Source organism: Dermacentor albipictus, chromosome 1 (assembly GCF_038994185.2).
Source record: "Dermacentor albipictus isolate Rhodes 1998 colony chromosome 1, USDA_Dalb.pri_finalv2, whole genome shotgun sequence".
Classification (NCBI taxonomy): Eukaryota; Metazoa; Arthropoda; class Arachnida; order Ixodida; family Ixodidae; genus Dermacentor; species Dermacentor albipictus.
This window is the reverse complement of record NC_091821.1, coordinates 25,727,369-25,745,561: the sequence shown is the minus strand read 5'-3', so window position 1 is coordinate 25,745,561 and position 18,193 is coordinate 25,727,369. Positions and strand designations below refer to the sequence as shown.

The following is an 18,193-nucleotide window of genomic DNA, read 5'->3' as shown; positions in this document are numbered from 1 at the left end:
TCACCAGAAAGGTGCTTGCCAGCCGGCCTAGCTATGCTGCCTCTTCTTGCTCAGGGTTTATTGTCGTTCTAAGCAGTGATGAAGTGGCCAAAATAAAAACATGCGAACTCTACGCGAGCGGAGATAACTGCGCAGTTTCAGTAGGGTGTACTAGAAAGGGGGAGTGAGTCCACGGCGGACTCTCCGCTGAGGATTTTTTAATTGAAAAATTTGTGGCGCCACTGTCGCCTTCACCTGAATGTGCAGCTCTGCACGCTGGTCGGGCACTTGTTGCATCGGAGACCCTACCACAGCTGCATGGAGCTTTGACAGGAGTTTCGCTCTGCTGCATTTAGTTACGATACTCGGTGGCGGAAACAGTGATTTTCTTCCCCGCCGACTTGCAGTCAATAAAATGGAGAAAGAGCGACGGAAACAATGCTAACGACATGAAAACGATGGTGCATCGAGCAGACGACAGCCACTCACCCCGTGAGCTCACCTCAGCCAATGGGCGCTACCGAAACAGGCGGAGCTTCAGGAGAAGGCGACAGCAGCGCTGCCGCAATTTCAGCGGTTTTCGCAACACCTACGGCGCTTGCCAAACCGTCCCCTGGACCCACTCCCCCCTTCCATTACCCTCTAGTTTCGTGTCGCAGGAACATCCGGAATATCCTGTGCTTACTTGGAGGTGAGCGTCCTACACGGCAGATGGCTCTGTATCGCGTTCCGGTGGCGCGGTGGACAAGCAGTGTGCACGACGCGAATTTTGGTGACAGGAGAATTCTATTCATGGTAGACGCCGGATTCCCCAGTGTGAACGTGCCTTTATGCCACCTGATCTATGAGCAACAATCCATGCAGACCGCATCTGATGTCACATTAACCTTCACTACCACAACAAACGACGACAAGCCCGAGCAGCCATACTGTGCAAAAGCCAGGGGAATGCCGACATGCACTTTATTGACGCGGGCCTATACCCCTCGAGATAAGACACGAACTCCCACTTACACGGCGGTCGCGGCAAAATGGGGGAGACTGATCACAGCAGCATCCATATGCACACCATCAATTGCCATGGCGAAAGCCACCGCCATGGCCCTGGCCATCAGAGACACTGAGGCTAGGGGCCAGTCGGCTTATATACTTACAGGCTCACAAGACACCTGCCGACTCTTCCTTCAGGTAGTTCTACTGACCGAGGTCTTCCGCATACTGGGACTAAGCCTCCGATTGACCACAGGGTAACATGGTGTCCAGCACACACTGGAGTGGAAGGCAACAATCGGATGGACCGGCTAGCTTGAGGCATTAAAGGCCGAGCTGCGATACATACCGCTTCAATGGATGCCTCTCCAACACCCGGCGGCACAACTGTAGTATCGGGGTATCGAAATCGAAACCGTATCTGACCCCCCTCAGGGGGCGCTTACGTACCGACGCCCAGCCTATTTAAGGCGTGCGGACTACAATAAACACTCTCACTGCCTCGGTCTTCGTCTTTGTCTGCGTCTCTGTGCCCCTCTCCGGCCGCTGTCCCAGCGGGGCATTCATGGTGGCCATGCCGACGTAACAACGAGAGACGTACTCGAAGCACGACTGGGAAGAGGAACCAAAGCTCCACCTCACCCCAAGCTCAACAGGCGAGAGAGTGGCGCCAAATATAGACAAACACCTACTCACACTTACATAGACTCCACAAAATTGTTTTCTGGCAAAGACAGCGACAGATGTCTGTGGTGCGACTCTACCCCAACACAAAACCTACCACTCACCAATGCACGCAATGTACGGCAGACGCCGTCTTGCCACTACTTAATGAGACGCTCTACAATTGGTCATGGGAGGCGCGACTCTTCAAACAGAACTTGGGAAGCCAATTCACGACCCTCAACCAGGCCCAGCGAGCCACAATAACCAGTGGGGCCCTGGAAGAGGGGCTCCACCACCCGCAGTAACCAAGCACAGTCTGTATTTCAATGAAGTTGTTTCTCTCTCTCTCTGTGACACATAAACAGCTGTTCATCACTGCCCTGTCTCTTTGTGCAGCAGCACAATCTCAAAGCAAACAAATATATTTCACAATCTATGCAGATTGTGAAAGCTGTGAGAGCGCCATTTTTATACCTTATCAAATTCCTAAAGAAAATGTAATGAGCTATTGTGCAATCATGTACCTTGAGGCTTTCTCCATGCACGAAGATCTGAGCCACAAACAATGAACGAATAAATATGTTTTCCAGCTTCTCAGGAGCAATATATTCGCCTTGGGACAGCTTGAAGATGTGCTTCTTGCGGTCTGTGACCTTCAGGCATCCGTTCTGAAAATACACAGTACGATCTACCATAAGTACACAGACTCCACTCAAAAGCTCCTCATAATAGCAAAAAGCTTGGATCTATGCTTTCAACACAGTATAATTAACTGCAGCAGCTACCCTTTAAGACGAGCTCTGTTAGGCTAAATTTTACAATAAAATATGTACGTACTTCCAGGGTCCATTCCCCAGATAGCCACAAATCTAATACATGTACCAGACTCATCCAAACATCCAGCAAAAAATGGGATTTCCTATGGATATCCTTTACATGCACATACATCTAAGGGATATACAATGGCATCTAAGTTTTGGATGTCCACTGAACATCCATTTAGTTCATTCATCAGATTTACAGTGGACAAAACTTTGGATCTCCATAGAACGCTTCTAAAAACAGACGTACAGACATACATTGCACAAAGTTTTTGATGTCCATGGAATGTCCATAAAGTTTGTACCCAAAACTTTCACACTGTATACGCCCTTCTATGATTTTGACATGGACGATACTACGCAGTTGGAGCCTGTTGTTGGTGCAACTATATAACGCTGTATCATCAGTTCACATGTAATGGATGTCCACAGGATGTCCCATTCTTTTGCTGGACATCGATCAGTCATTGGTACTTCATAAAATGGATGTTTGCGCATGAAATGTACATTTTTTTTTTTTTCAGGACAAAATGCACAAGCAGTGGGCGAAGTGAAAGAAGAATGTACGTGCGCCCACAACTTTCGTGTTGCAGATTCTGAATTTTGTAGACTTCTTTATTTCCAACTTTGGAAAAATAATCACAGAACAAGGTACCGTATATTCAGGAATTAACTGATACATAGAAAAAAAGCGCATGGAAATTATATGAAGGGACTCTACTTTTGTTAAGCACCCCCAAACGTTTTGAAACGGCGACAAACCTTGCGTGTGCAAGTTATTGGGTGGCCTCCAATCCTTGTCACTCAGTTTCAGAGGCCATGAGCATCGAATGCAAGAAGCTGGAAACACGTCATAAATGTTGCACTAAATGGAAAATGATGTTTAACGTTAGAAAAGTTAATGATTAAAATAGATTTTACTTAGCATTATTGTCCAATTATCAATTAGTCTCACAGTCGCATGCCTGTCGTACATCTCCATAAGCGCAGCCATTGCAATGGCGCAGCAAGCAAGCGTATGCGGGCATATGCGAGCTTGTGTTGCGGTGCTGGCACTGAGCCATGCTCCTCTATGCCGTGCTTTTTCAAGGGCTGCAGAAGATAGCAAGATAACGCCAACCTTTTTTTTTTTTTCTCACAACAAACCACTTTTATGTTGCAGTGCTGATGCTGTGACACTTCATTTCTTATTTTTGCCATGTCTGCAGTGGTGTCCGGTCGTCAGCAGGCACATGCTTTTCGAGGTATTTCGGCGGTTTGTTTTTGTACTCTCTTCTCTTCTACCCCGATAATGAGTGCTTAGCATGGGTTGGAAAAGCCAATGCACAATGTGAACACACAACAGTTTCGACAGTACCTTTCAAGGCATGTTGGTGGTGTTTCTTGTCGGAATAGTATTAAACTGAGCTAATTGGTGCGTGGCTAAGACGAGTTTAAACAGCTGAACTGCAACCCGAAACAAATGATGATAAACAAGCGACGTCCTTGTCTGTCTCCCTTTGTCCCATGTTTCAGTTCAGTTTCTCATACACGTACCTTGGTCTCTTTTGTACTGTGCTTCTTGTGGTCCCCAGGTTTTGTGTACAACAGCACAATGGTTTCACTGGTCCTGGCACACGTTTTCGATAGTGGTGCTTTATGTTGTGAGGTAGTCACCATTCATGCATTGCTTTTGTTCTGTCTGCCAGTGCAGGTCTTTTGTGATAAGGGCTGCCTGCAGAGTTAACTGATCTTTTGCAAGTTTTGTTGCTCCTCTGTACATTTACACAGCTCCTGTGCATAGAGTGGAGTATTACATGCTTGTGTCATTTGTAGGCGCAAGCCATGTACTTTTACGTGTTCTTGAACAGTCAATCTTTTTGCACATTATATAAAGTTCCGCTGTGCTCTACTCCTCGTAAGGGCAAATTTCATTGTCAGTGCTACTATTTAAGCAGATGCCTTAGATCTACTTCCATGATAAAGGAGATGCTATAGCTGTGGATTTATACTTTGGGATTTTAACCTAATGATTGAATTTAGAGAAGCTAAAAACCGGTTACTTTAGGCGTCTTAAGGTACTTTGTATGTGTTACCCCCGAATTCAGAAATGTTCCTTAACTTGAAGCCCATGCTTGATTCGGTCAAGATAAAGCCTGATGCTAATGCATCCAAGAAAAGGCAACGAGTGTCTTGGGCACGTTCACGCCTGTTGTTATAGTGACAAAGTCAAGCATGGGCTTCAAATAAGGATGCATATGTGAATGTGGGGTAAGTTATAAGATGTGTTTGCATAGTTGTAACAATTCTGTCCTCTTTTTCATGTTTAGGGTGCTCAAGCCAGCCAGCAAGAGAGCGATCTTCCAAGTATGATTCACTCTCAAGCCCCACATAGCATCGTACCATGTGCCTTTAGGAGTGCTGACAAATTTTTTTCCTCTTTTGTAACAAGTAGCGGTCTAACTTGTAATTACGGTAATGACCACAAGGCTAAACCTCACTATCTTCAGTGCACAAAAAAAAATTTCCCTTTGAAATGGCAACTTTACGATGAGCACTTACTGCAAAATGTTTCCTTGGTAGTACTGTTGCAGGGTCCAATGCAATTAACCACTGCTTGAGCCCAGTGTATGAGTCGAGTTGAGCCCAGTGTATGACCAACAACCAGATATCGCTATAGAGATATAGATGTAGCAGCTAATTTCCAGCATTACCTGAATCAACACTTTGGCCTTTCATGGCACCTGATTGCATTATAAGGAGTGCTGTATGTTTTCAAAAATGCAACAAATGTAGAATCCTATTACCTGGTTTCAGGCTGAGTGTATGGAAAGCAATGAGATGGTTTAAAAGGAAAGGGCTGATTTGATACTGCTACAAGTGGCTCAGCACTTTCAGCAGCATGGTGTGGCCTAGTAGTGCATGCTAAGTGTGCTGTGGTACCAGGTAACCACTAACTGCAACTACAGTGACATTCCTTATGATCCATGAATCTACACACGAATTGGCTGTCGTCTCACTCGCATGAAAATATGGTATAGTTATTTTACTCGAATAGTTTATTAAACATACCATGGATTTACTTGGACTGCATGCTTGCTTACTTCAAGGAAAATAAGGCAAAAATTAATATACTTCCTCATTAACGTATTTACTCGATTGCAATGCAAGTTTTTTTTTTTCACGATTTTCGTTCCTTGAACCTGACCCTCGTGTTACATTCCAATAACGGCAAAATTGTTAGTTTTAAAGCAAATATTCTAAATCTCGCGGTTTTTATAGTTATGTTGGCAACCTGTACGTCCCGATCCAATCTGTAAACTAGTCGATTGAAGTCAAGTTTTTTTTTTTTTTTTTTGTTCGACGAGTCGCCATTTTCACTGTGCTTGTGACTGGTGTTATGGTTACAGTGCTGCAGCACACTGTGGCCTTTCACACTTTGACTGTTTATTCATGATGTTACGGCAACATAGCGCATTTGGTATGATGCCCACTTCGAGAGGCGAGCAATTTTGACGGCCGAGAGGGTGAGGAACTCCACCGTGACTTGGTGGCTTGACGTCAATGGTTCACGGATGGCAAGACCAACGGAGGCTCTCTTTCAACCTATCCCTGGAAAGGATCGCTCAAGAGAACTTGTTTGCTAATTGAGATTCTCTTGAATAAAGGTCCCATTTCTTCTTCCTTTCGTCTCGTGTTACATTTGCGGTTTTATTTTTTTCATTTCACTTGATTGGAAAGTTGACCCTCGCATTACAATCGTGGTCGTGTTACATTTGAGTAAATACTGTACAACAGCTTTGTGCCATTTGCAAGTCTTCATGTCAGAGTGAGAACAATATGTTAAAACTATTTTTTTTTATGCAGCCGCTATGTTCCGAATTTTTCTTCTTTATGGAGAAGCTAATTTGGCACCCTTTTGTTGCAGGGAGTTGCCTGCTTCTCTTACACAATTTATCATTGTACTAATGTACTGGTGGTTTCAGGTTGTTTTCCCTATAGAATATTGCTGTTTTCGGCCTTCAGCTTTTGCGCTCCTTTGTTTCACTACATTATTTCTAGTATTTCTTTTTGCTGAATACAAGGCTAGTCAATTAGTGCTTTGATGTTTCCATATGCGAATTCTGCTTTTTCTTCCATGAGAATTAGGTCTCATAATGTGCCCTTTGTTTTGCTTTACCGGAGAGAGTGCAGCTAACACTGAGCTGTTGATCACCTAAGAAGAACTTGTCTCGTTTTTTTTATGGGAGAAGTGTTCATTTGCAAGCATTGCTTTTACTGTCTTATTCTATCCTTTAGCATGTCTATACTTAGCTGTTATGCATATGTCATATTTTTGTGTTGGTTCATGCATGAAGTGCTCATTGTGCTGTGACGTTCAGAAACCAAGAGATGGCATTATGTTGTATTTTTAGTGTTCACTTATTCATAGGCAGTTTTTCATTATGTGTAATGTCTGCAGTCTGCCATTGTATTTCACTGCATATATTGCGCACATCATTATGTACTTGTCAAACGGCTGATACCAATAAGAGGTTTCACAATAAAGACGCTGGTGGTGACAACTTGAGTTTTTCTTGGCTTAGTAATAGTGGCACTTCTTCGATTTGTTTTCCCAAACACTCCAGGACTGTCCGAAAAGCTGCGTATGCCAACTATCACAAGCTCCAATAGCGTCTCAAGCAATCCAAGACAGTCTCGGACAACAAATTGAAGAGGTCCAGTGCATGCATGCATGCATGACGAATATAAGAAATAGCCAAAAATAGTACAAGGCACATCCAGTGAATGCCAATGTGGATATATATTAGATGTTGCGGATACAGCCATACATAGTACAATGGATGTCCTCTGGATGTAAGTGTAGTTAATATGGATATCTATTAGATGTAGTAAATATCTATTGGATGTACCACTTAAATGTCCTGGATGCATCTGCAATGATCTATAGTACATGCATACAATGTTTCCTGGATAAATCTGGATAGCTAATGGACATGCTGAAGGTCCAAAGTGTACTATATTATGCACATCTAATGGGTGTATCAGGTTATCTGGGTCATAACCAGCTTAAAGGGGCCCTGTGAGGCTTTTTAAACAAAGTAAATAAGTTTTCCCAGTCCCTACACAATACTGTCAATATTACACTACACAACCCTTAAACCAACATAATTCCTGTATATGCAGCAGATAGCCTGCAATCTCATAGAAAGACTGCATGCTCTTAGCTGCTGCTTTTTAAATCCCTGCTATGCTTCTATGATGGCTAGTGGCAGCCTTACCTTAGACTAAAATAATAAATGCCTTTGGCAAGAGAAATCTTTGTGAGCAATGCTATTCATTTCTACTTTCCTAAATGAATATTCAGTGTATCAACTCAAAAAGTGTCATAAATGCATTAATCTTGACTTCTCATCTGGAGGGATCAACTGTTCTCTTTCTGAACCCCCTGTAGTGGCTATGGCATTGTGTTGCTGTGCATGATGCCACAGTTTCTATTCCCGACCACAGCAACCTTATTTTGATGGGGATGAAATGCAAAAACGATTGTGTACCATGCTTTGAATGTACATAATAGAACCCCAGATGGTAAAAATTACTCCTGAGACCTCCACTACAGCATCCCTCATAACCAACTGTGTAGATTTGTTATGTTAAACGCCATAACTAAAAAAAACTTCTTTTTTGTTCTCTCTTTTATAATCCAACACCTGAATAAATGGACTGACCTTTCAGGTAGCTTTGCTGCATGCAGCCAAGCAGAATTAAATTTGGCAAGTTCTAGTGAAACTGTAGAATAGATAAATTATATAAATAGGGACGTAGAAGTTGTCCATAATAAACATGCGCACAATATAAAAGTCTACAGAAGGCTCGGTGTGAATGGCACCAGCTGTGTGCTGCAAACAGCTGTATATACTAGTTGTCAGTGCTTTAGAGGAAATTTTCATATTTGAGCGAGAATAAGAAGAGGAACCAAGGGTATCTTTGACATTGAAGCATGTTTTGGAGCAATTAAAAGCTCACTTTGAACCAGCGAATCAACTATTTGAAGCAGTTAAATTCTGGATTTTCACATGCCAAAACCACAACATGATTGAGACACGCTGTAGTGGGGGACTCCAGATTCATCTTGAACACCTGGGGTTGTTTAACATGCACCCAATGCATGGTACATGGGCGATTCTTTTGAAGCAGTCTAAAGGCAGACATATTTGCAAACATTTAGTGAGTACTGCAATATAATTTTCTTCTATGAGATTCACTAAATGTGCATCCACGCACCAACCAAAATCCCACTGCATTCATCTCCACTTTTTTTCCCCTTCATTTCATTGTAGGGATCCATAATTTGATTGAAAACCAAGACCTAAGGCCACTTTGCATACACATTTTCGTAAGAAATACCGTATTTACTCGAATCTATCGCGCACTTTTTTTCCGATAAAACGGGTCCAAAAATTGCATGTGTGTTAGAATCGAGTACAACCCTAAATCTACGTTACCATATCACCATCAGCATTTGAAAAATGGCCGCCTCGTACGTGCTTCTAGCCTAGCTGCCGTAGCTTCCTCCATGTGCATACCTCCATCTCGTACGTGTAACCAGGCGCCGGTGTAACCTATAGTCTACCGCCTGTCTTCCCGTTTTCTGCGTTTATTCAATCAGCATGGAAACGCCAACTGCAAAGACAAGCCGAGTCCACCATGATGCCGCATTTAAAAGGAAAGTTATCATGTGCGCAGAGACGGACGGAAATCGGGCTGCATCACGGGCGTTCAGAGTTTCCAAAACTTGCGTGCGGGACTGGCGCAAACAGAAGGAGAATATTTTCGCCAGCAAAGCAACAAGGAAGGGTTTCAGTGGACCGAAGCAGGGCCACTTCGCTGAAATAGAAGAGCGGCTTGTGGAATACATGCAAGAGGAGCAAGCGGCACAGTGGCCTGTGACGACCAATCTGCTCAAAGTACGGGTGATGCAGTTAGCCCTACAGAAAGGGCTAATGCGGAGCGACTTCAAAGCAAACACGTGCTGGCTATCAAATTTTATTAAAAGAAAAGGCTTTTCTCTTCGAAGACAGACAGGGATATGCCAAAAATAGCCCAAAAAATATGGAGAAATTGCAGTTTTCAGCAGTACTTTTTGAAGTTGTGCCATAGAAACGGCTACCACTTCGGACAGATTGGAAATGATGATGTGTGTTGTTTTGTGGCGCAAGGGCCAGGTTTGGCCAAAGAGCGCCATGACTGGTGGTAGTGTTAATGACGTATTATGGAAGATGTGACTTGGCTGTAAAGTGGCCTAAAAATAGTCGCTGTAAATGCGTAAAATCTATGTACTATAAAATTATGGCGATGAATAATGACTAAGACTGTGAAGATTAAAATCCATCGTAAAAGAATGATGCATTGTTTAAAACATGCGAGACGTTGAATTTCTTACAGCACTACAGCCTCGCCAGAGCCCTTGAACCACAAGGGCTTAGAGGCATGTGCTTATTCAAAATAATTATCGCAGCAGCATCCTCTGAAGAGAGGAAGTGCTACGAACGTGTGGGGCTAATAACATGAAACACAACATCTTCCAAAAAACCTAAGACGGCGTTGGTGTCAAAGAGTGGTTCTGGACCAAGTAACATAACAGGATGAAGGGGGATGTGGTGCCTGTATGCTAAGAGAAAGTGTTTTTTTCTTTCGGGTTCGGCTTCCCGACACTCCAGTAGGACGTGGAGGACGGTCAGCCTCTCCCCGCATCTACCACAGGTTGGTGGCTCGTTTCCCGTGAGTAAGAAGTTGTGTGTGCCAAAAGTGTGTCCTATTCTTAGACGGCAGAATAGGACATCTGTCCTGCGGGATTTTGTTACAGGAGGCCAGAAACCTAATTGTGGCTTTATTACATGCAGTTTATTATTTATTTCTTCGTCCCACATGCGTTGCCAGTGGTTTCGTAGTTTCCTTCTTAAGAAAGGCTTCAGGTCTGTGACAGGGACCGAAGCAGTAGAGTTAGCTGCATGCGATGAGATTGATGTGGCCATCTGGTCTGCTAGAACGTTTCCCTCGATGCCCCTATGTCCAGGCACCCAGCATATGATCACATGTTGGTTAGATAGATATATATGCTTTGCACAGTGCGGAGTAGAGTTCAACAAATACTGGATTTTTGTGATTACAGAAAGACATCAAGGCCTTCACAACACTGAGGGAGTCCGTATATATAACTGATTTCGGGAGTTGTGATTTGTTTATATACTTTACGGCCGAGAGCAGTGCGTAGGCCTCAGCTGTAAAGATACTAGTTTCCGGGTGCAGTACGTCGGATTCCGAGAAGGATGGACCGACGGCTGCATAGGACACCCCGTCGTGTGACTTTGATGCGTCGGTGTAGAACTCCGTGCAGGAGTATTTGTGCTGGAGTTCCCGGAAATGCATCTTGATTTCAATCTCTGCAGCATGCTTTGTCACTTCCACGAAAGATATATCACATTGTATGAGCTGCCACTCCCAAGGAGGTAGCAGCTTGGCTGGATGCATTAGGCGAAGCTCAAGGAGTGGAACGTGCATTTCTTCACTAAGCTCCCTCACTCGTAGCGAGAAAGGCTTTCTTACAGAGGGGCGATTATGGAAAAGGGTAGTGCAGGTCATGTCGTTAACAGTGTTAAAACATGGACGTTGTTGATTGGATTGTATTTTAAGGAAATATGTAAGGTTGATATAAGTTCTCTGTAGATGGAGGGACCATTCATTTGATTCCGCGTATAAGCTTTGAATCGGGCTCGTTCTGAAAGCACCAGTGGCTAACCGGATACCTAGATGGTGAACAGGATCTAGCATCTTTAGCGCGCTCGGGGCGGCAGAGTGATAAATAACGGCGCCATAGTCTAGTCGCGATCGAATGAGGCTTTTATAGAGATTCATTAAGCACTTCCGGTCACTACCCCATGTAGTCTGAGATAGAAGTTTGATTATGTTCATTGTTTTCAGACATTTTTCTTTTAGATATTTAATGTGGGGGACGAAAGTGAGTCTGTAGTCAAGTATGACACCTAGGAATTTGTGCTCTTTGCTGATAGGTATTCGTTGTCCACACAGTTCTAAGGAAGGATCCGGAACCAGGCCTCTCTTTCTTGTAAAAAGAACGCAAGAGCTTTTGTTAGGATTGATGTTAAATCCATTCTTGTCTGCCCACACTGAGACTTTATTCAGGCCATGCTGTACCTGTCTCTCGCAGACTGCGAGGTTACAAGATTTGAAAGCTATTTGAATGTCGTCCACGTAGACAGAGTAAAAGATGGCGGGTGGTAATGAAGCACGAAGCGTGTTCATCTTCACTATAAAGAGCGTGCAGCTGAGCACGCCTCCTTGGGGTACACCCGTTTCTTGCGTAAAAGGGCGTGAAAGTACATTGCCGACTTTTACTCGGAAGGTACGATTTGACAGATAGCTTTCTATTATATTATGCATATTACCGTGGATGCCCATTTCTGACAAGTCTCTTAAGATTCCGTAACGCCACGTCGTATCGTACGCCTTCTCCATATCGAGGAATATGGATAAGAAGAATTGTTTGTGTACAAATGCGTCCCGGATATTTGCTTCTACACGTACAAGGTGGTCAGTTGTGGAGCGTCCTTCGCGGAAGCCGCACTGATAAGGATCAAGAATTTTGCTCTGTTCAAGGAAAAAGATGAGTCGCCGATTTATCATTTTTTCGAACACCTTACAAATGCAACTTGTGAGGGCTATCGGGCGGTAACTTGCCACTGAGGAAAGGTCCTTGCCTTGTTTCAAAACAGGGATCACAATGGCTTCCTTCCATGCAGCTGGAAGGTACCCTGCATCCCAAATGGTGTTGAAAAGTGTGAGTAGTGTAACCTGCGTGTCATTGTGTAAGTGTTTGAGCATTTCATACATGATTCTATCAGATCCTGGTGCGGAGCTGTTGCATGCGCTCAAGGCAGCTCTCAATTCGGCAATACAAAAAGGACGGTTGTAAGGCTCATTTTCTCGACCTTTTCTTGTTAATGGCTTACGTTCTTCTGTTAGTTTGTATTTGAGGAAGGATTGTGTATAATTTGTTTGACTTGAAACGCTCTCAAAATATTCCCCAAGTGAGTCTGCCTGGTCTTGCAGTGTATCGCCCTGTGTGTTTAACAGGGGGAGTGAATGTGTTTCCCGCCCTCTAATCCTATTAACTCTGTTCCAGGCTTTGGCCTCATCCCTAAACGAGTTGATACTCGATAAGAACTTGTGCCAGCTTTCTCTTCTGGCCTGTCGGCGGGTTCGCCTGCCTTGGGATTTAGTTTTCTTAAAGTTCATAAGATTCTCTGCAGTGGGAGAAGCGCGTAGCAACCCCCACGCCTTGTTCTGATTCGTACGGGCGATCCTACATTCGCTGTTCCACCACGGTACACGTCGTTTGCATGCCAGACCACTCGCTTCGGATATGCATTTTGATGCGGCATCTATTATGAAGGCTGTAAAGAACTCGACTGCAGCATCAATTCCTAACGAAGACAGCTCAGCCCATGATATACCAGTAAGAGATTGAAATTTCTCCCAATCAGCTGTCTCAATCTTCCACCTAGGAGCGTGCGGTGGATATTCGTTTTCTTTTGGAGATCTTAGCAGTATAGGGAAGTGGTCGCTTCCGTAAGGGTTGTCGTTAACTTCCCATTCGAGCTCAGGCAGTAGAGACGGCGAGACTATGCTAAGATCTATGGAAGAATAGGTTCTGTTTGTAAGAGAGTAATATGTGTGTTCTTTTTTATTCAACAGACAAGCACCAGAAGAAAAAGGAACTGTTCGACAAGACGTCCTCGTGCATCTATACGAGGGTCGCCCCACAGGTAGTTATGTGCATTGAAATCGCCAAGAACAGCATAGGGTTCTGGCAATTCATCAATAAGGGACTGAAATTCATGTTTGCTTAGTTTATAATGTGGGGGTATATAAAGTGAGCAAATAGTGATAAGCTTGTTTAGCAGAATAACTCGAACCGCCACTGCCTCAAGGGCCGTTCGTAGCTGCAAACGTTGACAGGCTATGCTTTTTTGAATTACAATGGCGACACCGCCCGATGATGCGATAGCATCATCGCGATCTTTGCGATAAGTGACGTGCTGTCGAAGAAAATTTGTGTGTTTTGGTTTTAAGTGTGTTTCCTGTAAACACAGCACTTTTGGATTGTGTTTGTGGATGAGTTCTTGTACATCGTCAAGGTTTCTAAGGAGACCTCTGACGTTCCATTGTATGATTTGTGTATCCATATTTAGTGTAAATTAGTGCTGTGTGTACGGAAACGGAAGTGATGCATTAGATTACAGAGCTCTTTCGAGGCCCTGTAACCAGGGTTTTGCCTTTTTTGAAGCGTTCGAGGGAACCTCGCCGCTCCTTAGGCGCTTGGCGCGCCGTGGGGGTAGGTGTTGTGTCCATTGCCTCTTGTGAGGCGCCGGACACGCGCTCTTGCGAGCGAGAAGTTTTTCGGGAGAGTCTCACCTCGGAAGGCAAAACCCCTGCGCCCACCTGCCCGGAGGTCGATGGGGCTCCCTGTGGAATTTGGCTGCGCCGGCTGTTGCCAGCGCTGGGAGGAGCCGGGGAGGTCGAGGCAGCCTCGGCTGCGCCTACCTTCGGGGCCACTATCGGTACTGCGGCATCGCTGCGTGTAGCGCAGGTTGCCGCCGATAACTCTTGTGGGGCCGGCAACCCAAGGGTAGCCTGGCCGGTTTGCTGGTTGGATGGAGTAGGCTTACCTACTTCCACCCTAGGGGCAGAAGCCAAAGGTGCCTGCTCGCTGCACGCGGGCATGGCACTTGGCATTGGCCGCTGCGACGCCGCCCCCCGACGCGCCGCATCAGCATAAGGTGTGTTGTGGAAAGGAGAGCACCTTTTACGGGCTTCCTTAAACGAAATATTTTCCTTGACTTTAAGGGTGATTATATCTTTTTCTTTCTTCCAGTTTGGACAGGAGCGTGAGTAAGCGGGATGGTCACCACTGCAGTTCACACAGTGAGGTGTGCCACTGCAGTTGTCGGAGGGGTGGCCCTGCACTCCACATTTTGCACAAGTTATTTGACCACGGCAGCTCTGCGAGCCATGGCCGAACCTCTGACATTTGAAACACCTTCTAGGGTTGGGGATATATGGTCGAACATTTAATCTGATGTATCCTGTTTCGATAGTTTCTGGCAGTGTGCTGGATGCAAATGTTAGGATAAGATGCTTTGTGGGGATTTCCTTGTTGTCTCGTCTAATTATAATACGTTTTACTTCAGTGACATTTTGTTCTTTCCATCCTTCCAAGAGTTCAGCTTCTGTCAAGTCTAGGAGGTCTGCCTCTGACACGACTCCCCGTGAGCTGTTCATTGTTCGGTGTTGTGTAATAGATATTGGTATGTTACCAAATGTCACAAGACTGCCAAGCTTTTCGTACTGTTGTTTCTGAGGGATCTCAAGGAGAAGGTCCCCGCTAGCCATTTTCGTTACCTTATAACCTGCCCCTAAGGCTTCGGTCAAAGATTTTGCTACTGTGAATGGAGAAATAAATCTAGCTTGTTTTTCAGGGCTCTCACTGTGTACTACGTGGTATTTTGGATAGGTCTCTTTCGTACGGTTGAAACAAGTGCTTAAGTCTTCGGTGCGTCCCCTCTTCTGAGGGTGACGATCAAGTAGGCGGGGAAATGCGGGTGTTCCCATAGTAATTTGAAATGTTTTCAGCAGCAATGGCGGCCACCCACCATGGAGCCCAACTTGGGGACGCTGCAGGACTTAACGGGTAAGGCTACAGGCGCCAGCCGTACACTGCCACTATAACCTAATATATTATACCCAAGGGAGGGCACATACACAAGGTTAACCCTTGCCGCCGTGGAGACAGGAAGTAAATGGAAGAGAGAAGAAGACAGGAAAGATGAAAAAGGCGAGAGAGAAAGACGAAGATTGGAGAGGAGGACAGGAAAAGGCGACTGCCGATTTCCCCCGGGTGGGTCAGTCCGGGGGTGCCGTCTACGTGAAGCCGAGGCCAAAGGGGTGTGTTGCCGCCGCCGAGGGGCCGTAAAGGTCCAAACACCCGGCATTGGCTCAACCCCCAGGATCCCCTTTTCCCCGGACATGGCTAAGCCGCGCATGGCTACACGCGGGAGGGTCCAACCCTCGTGTGCTCGGGTACGTGGTGGCGCAACACACCAAACGCCTGCTTACGCAGACGCCCCTGCGGGGGGACAGATTGGAAATGCTTATCAGACGCCGCTGATAAGCAAGTGGGCGTTTTCGTCTTCCGGCCACGAAAAAACTAGAGTCACCGCAATGCTTTATTGCACTGCGGATGGGCAAAAGCTGCCCCCGTATCTTATCTTCAGACAGAAGACGCTCCCGAAAGAAATAGTGTTTCTGCGTGGCGTGATTGTGAGGGCAAATGAAAAAGGTTGGATGACCACGGACTTGGTCGCTGACTGGATTGATAACGTTTAGTGGAAGAGACCCGGCAGAAGTTTGGGTCTGTGTGGGATGCTTGTGCTTGACACGTTCAGGTGCCACCTTGACCAGCGCATCAAGGACAAGATGGCTGCATGCAACATCGACCTTGTCCTGATACCCGGCGGCATGATATCGCAACTCCAGCTGCTCAATGTTTGTTTGAACAAGCCAGTGGAAGATAGAATTCGGGTGCCCTACACTGAATGGCTTGCCAGTGGCTGCCACAAATTCACGTCCACCAATAAAATGAAGCGTGCCTTGCTGCAGGACTTTGCTGGATGGGTGAAAGATGCATGGTGCACGATCCCATCTGCCATGGTCAACAAGGCCTTTAAAAAGTGCGGGATTTCAAATGCGATGGATGGCATCGAGGATGAAATGCTTTGGTCTGTTAATAGCAATAAGGAGTTGCCTGATAGCTACGACGAGTGATATCTATTGCCCCACACGACTGATACCGGCGCAGTGAAAATCTTGGCGGCAAGGTACGCTGCTTTTATTTGTGTTTTTATTCATCGCAACTTTAGTGTATTGAGAATAAATCAGTTTTTTCCAAATGAGAGAAAATAGTATTTCTATATGAAAGCACGAAGTGCGCGGTATTGTACAGTTCTTTTTTTTTTTGGTCATGGAAAACGAGTGCACATTACAATCGAGGTTTTAATTTTTAAAATTTTTTTGTCACAGAAAACAGGTGCATGTTACAATCGTGGCCGCGTTAGGATAGAGTAAATACAGTACTGTTCACGCTAAGTCCTTCAAGCAGACTATCCCCAATGCCTTAGCTGTTGCGATGGGTGAGACAATAAGCAAGCTGAAGCTCATGTGGGCTAGGAGAATGTGTGCACTGCGTGAACCGTCTAGGGATTATTTCCAAGAGTGAAAAAAAAAAATTCTTGATGATTCCCATGCCTTCAGTATAACAGAGGCCTTGCAGGTGCATCAGTAGGTCTAACCGTTGAGTTTGTGCAAGGGCTGAAGGACAGAATCTGTAGGATCACTCTTCACTGCAGTTTATAAAATTTGTGATGAAATAATCGCTGGGGTCTTTTTCCAGGCCTACACTAAGAGTTATAATGGACACCATAGTAGACCGTTTTGTATTAATTCTGACCATCTGAGGTCCTGTAATGCGCACTCAAACTTAAATACACTAGTTTTTTCATTCATTCCATGTGTACTGCAATGTGACTACCATAGCTGGTATTCTATATCACAACCTCATACTCAGTGGAAGAATTACACAGGCACTAAGCGACAATAGCAAATGAAATTCTTGATTAAGGCTTGCTCCTCGTAAAACCTTTAAAGCAACTCTAACAAACGTGCTGGTCATAAGGTCATTTTGAGGAAACAGTGACACACAGTGTCTCTACCCTTCAAAGCCTCTCTACCCTTCAGCGTCTATATCCTTCGTAGCAACACAGATTTGCTTGGAGGAAAAAAAAAATCCCTAGACTGCATTGATTAATTCCCTGAACTCACAAGATTTAACAGCATTTAAATATCCTTGACTCCTTAACATGTCTAGAAACTTGCATGTGATCTGGACATGAGACTCCTGGTACAAGAAAAAGTTTTGGATGACTCCAGTTCCATGAGGAGAACTAATCGATAACACTAAAAATTCAGTGGCGATTCTGCGGTAAATGTGAGAGAAGTGTGTCTGGCATTACATCACTCCTCTCTGAGGTACCGGATCGCTGATTTAAACCATGTTCACCACACTGCAAAGTGTTGTTCAGGAGCTCACTCGACACACATCCTGTCTCTTCAAGGAGACAAGTGCAACTGACGGTAGTCCAGAGTAGAGCGTAGTCAGTAGCGCTATATATACATACATACCGTATTTACTTGCATAATGATCGCACTCGTGGAATAATCACACCCCTAAATTTTGTCGCAAAAAGTTGCTTTTTTTTTCTTCCCCTTGTAATGATCGCACCCCAAACTTGCCGCAGCGATATGTCATGTGCCAAGTCTAGCCAATGATGATTGCACTTACCATCTGTCGAATGTTGTCGAATGCTACGCTTACGACTCTTCAAGACATACCAAGCGGTCTTCACGTGCCAAACATTCTTAAGTATATGCCCCATTTCATTCCTTAAATCACTTTCCGCACTTCCATGAAAAAAAAAAAAAGCCACAAGCAAACTTGCCTTGGCTTTATTATTTGTAGGCTTTATAATGGTTGTGGTCAACAACAACAAAAAAGGCACCTTTCAATTCTCATCTGTACTCGTGGGCACGCAACAAATTGCGAGCGGCAATGATAGTAGCCA

General features: G+C 44.9%; 1 protein-coding gene across 9 annotated transcripts in view; it reads right to left on the bottom strand.

Moving 5' to 3' along the window:
• LOC135909416 (long-chain-fatty-acid--CoA ligase 5) overlaps positions 1-18,193 on the bottom strand; it is a 181,439-nt gene that overhangs the window by 11,007 nt on the left and 152,239 nt on the right. For all 9 annotated transcript variants that reach the window (XM_065441357.2, XM_065441359.2, XM_065441360.2 and 6 more), the window contains one exon: positions 2,160-2,303. In XM_065441357.2, coding sequence (XP_065297429.1) covers positions 2,160-2,303 — 144 coding nt within the window. The remainder of the gene's footprint in view (positions 1-2,159; positions 2,304-18,193) is intronic.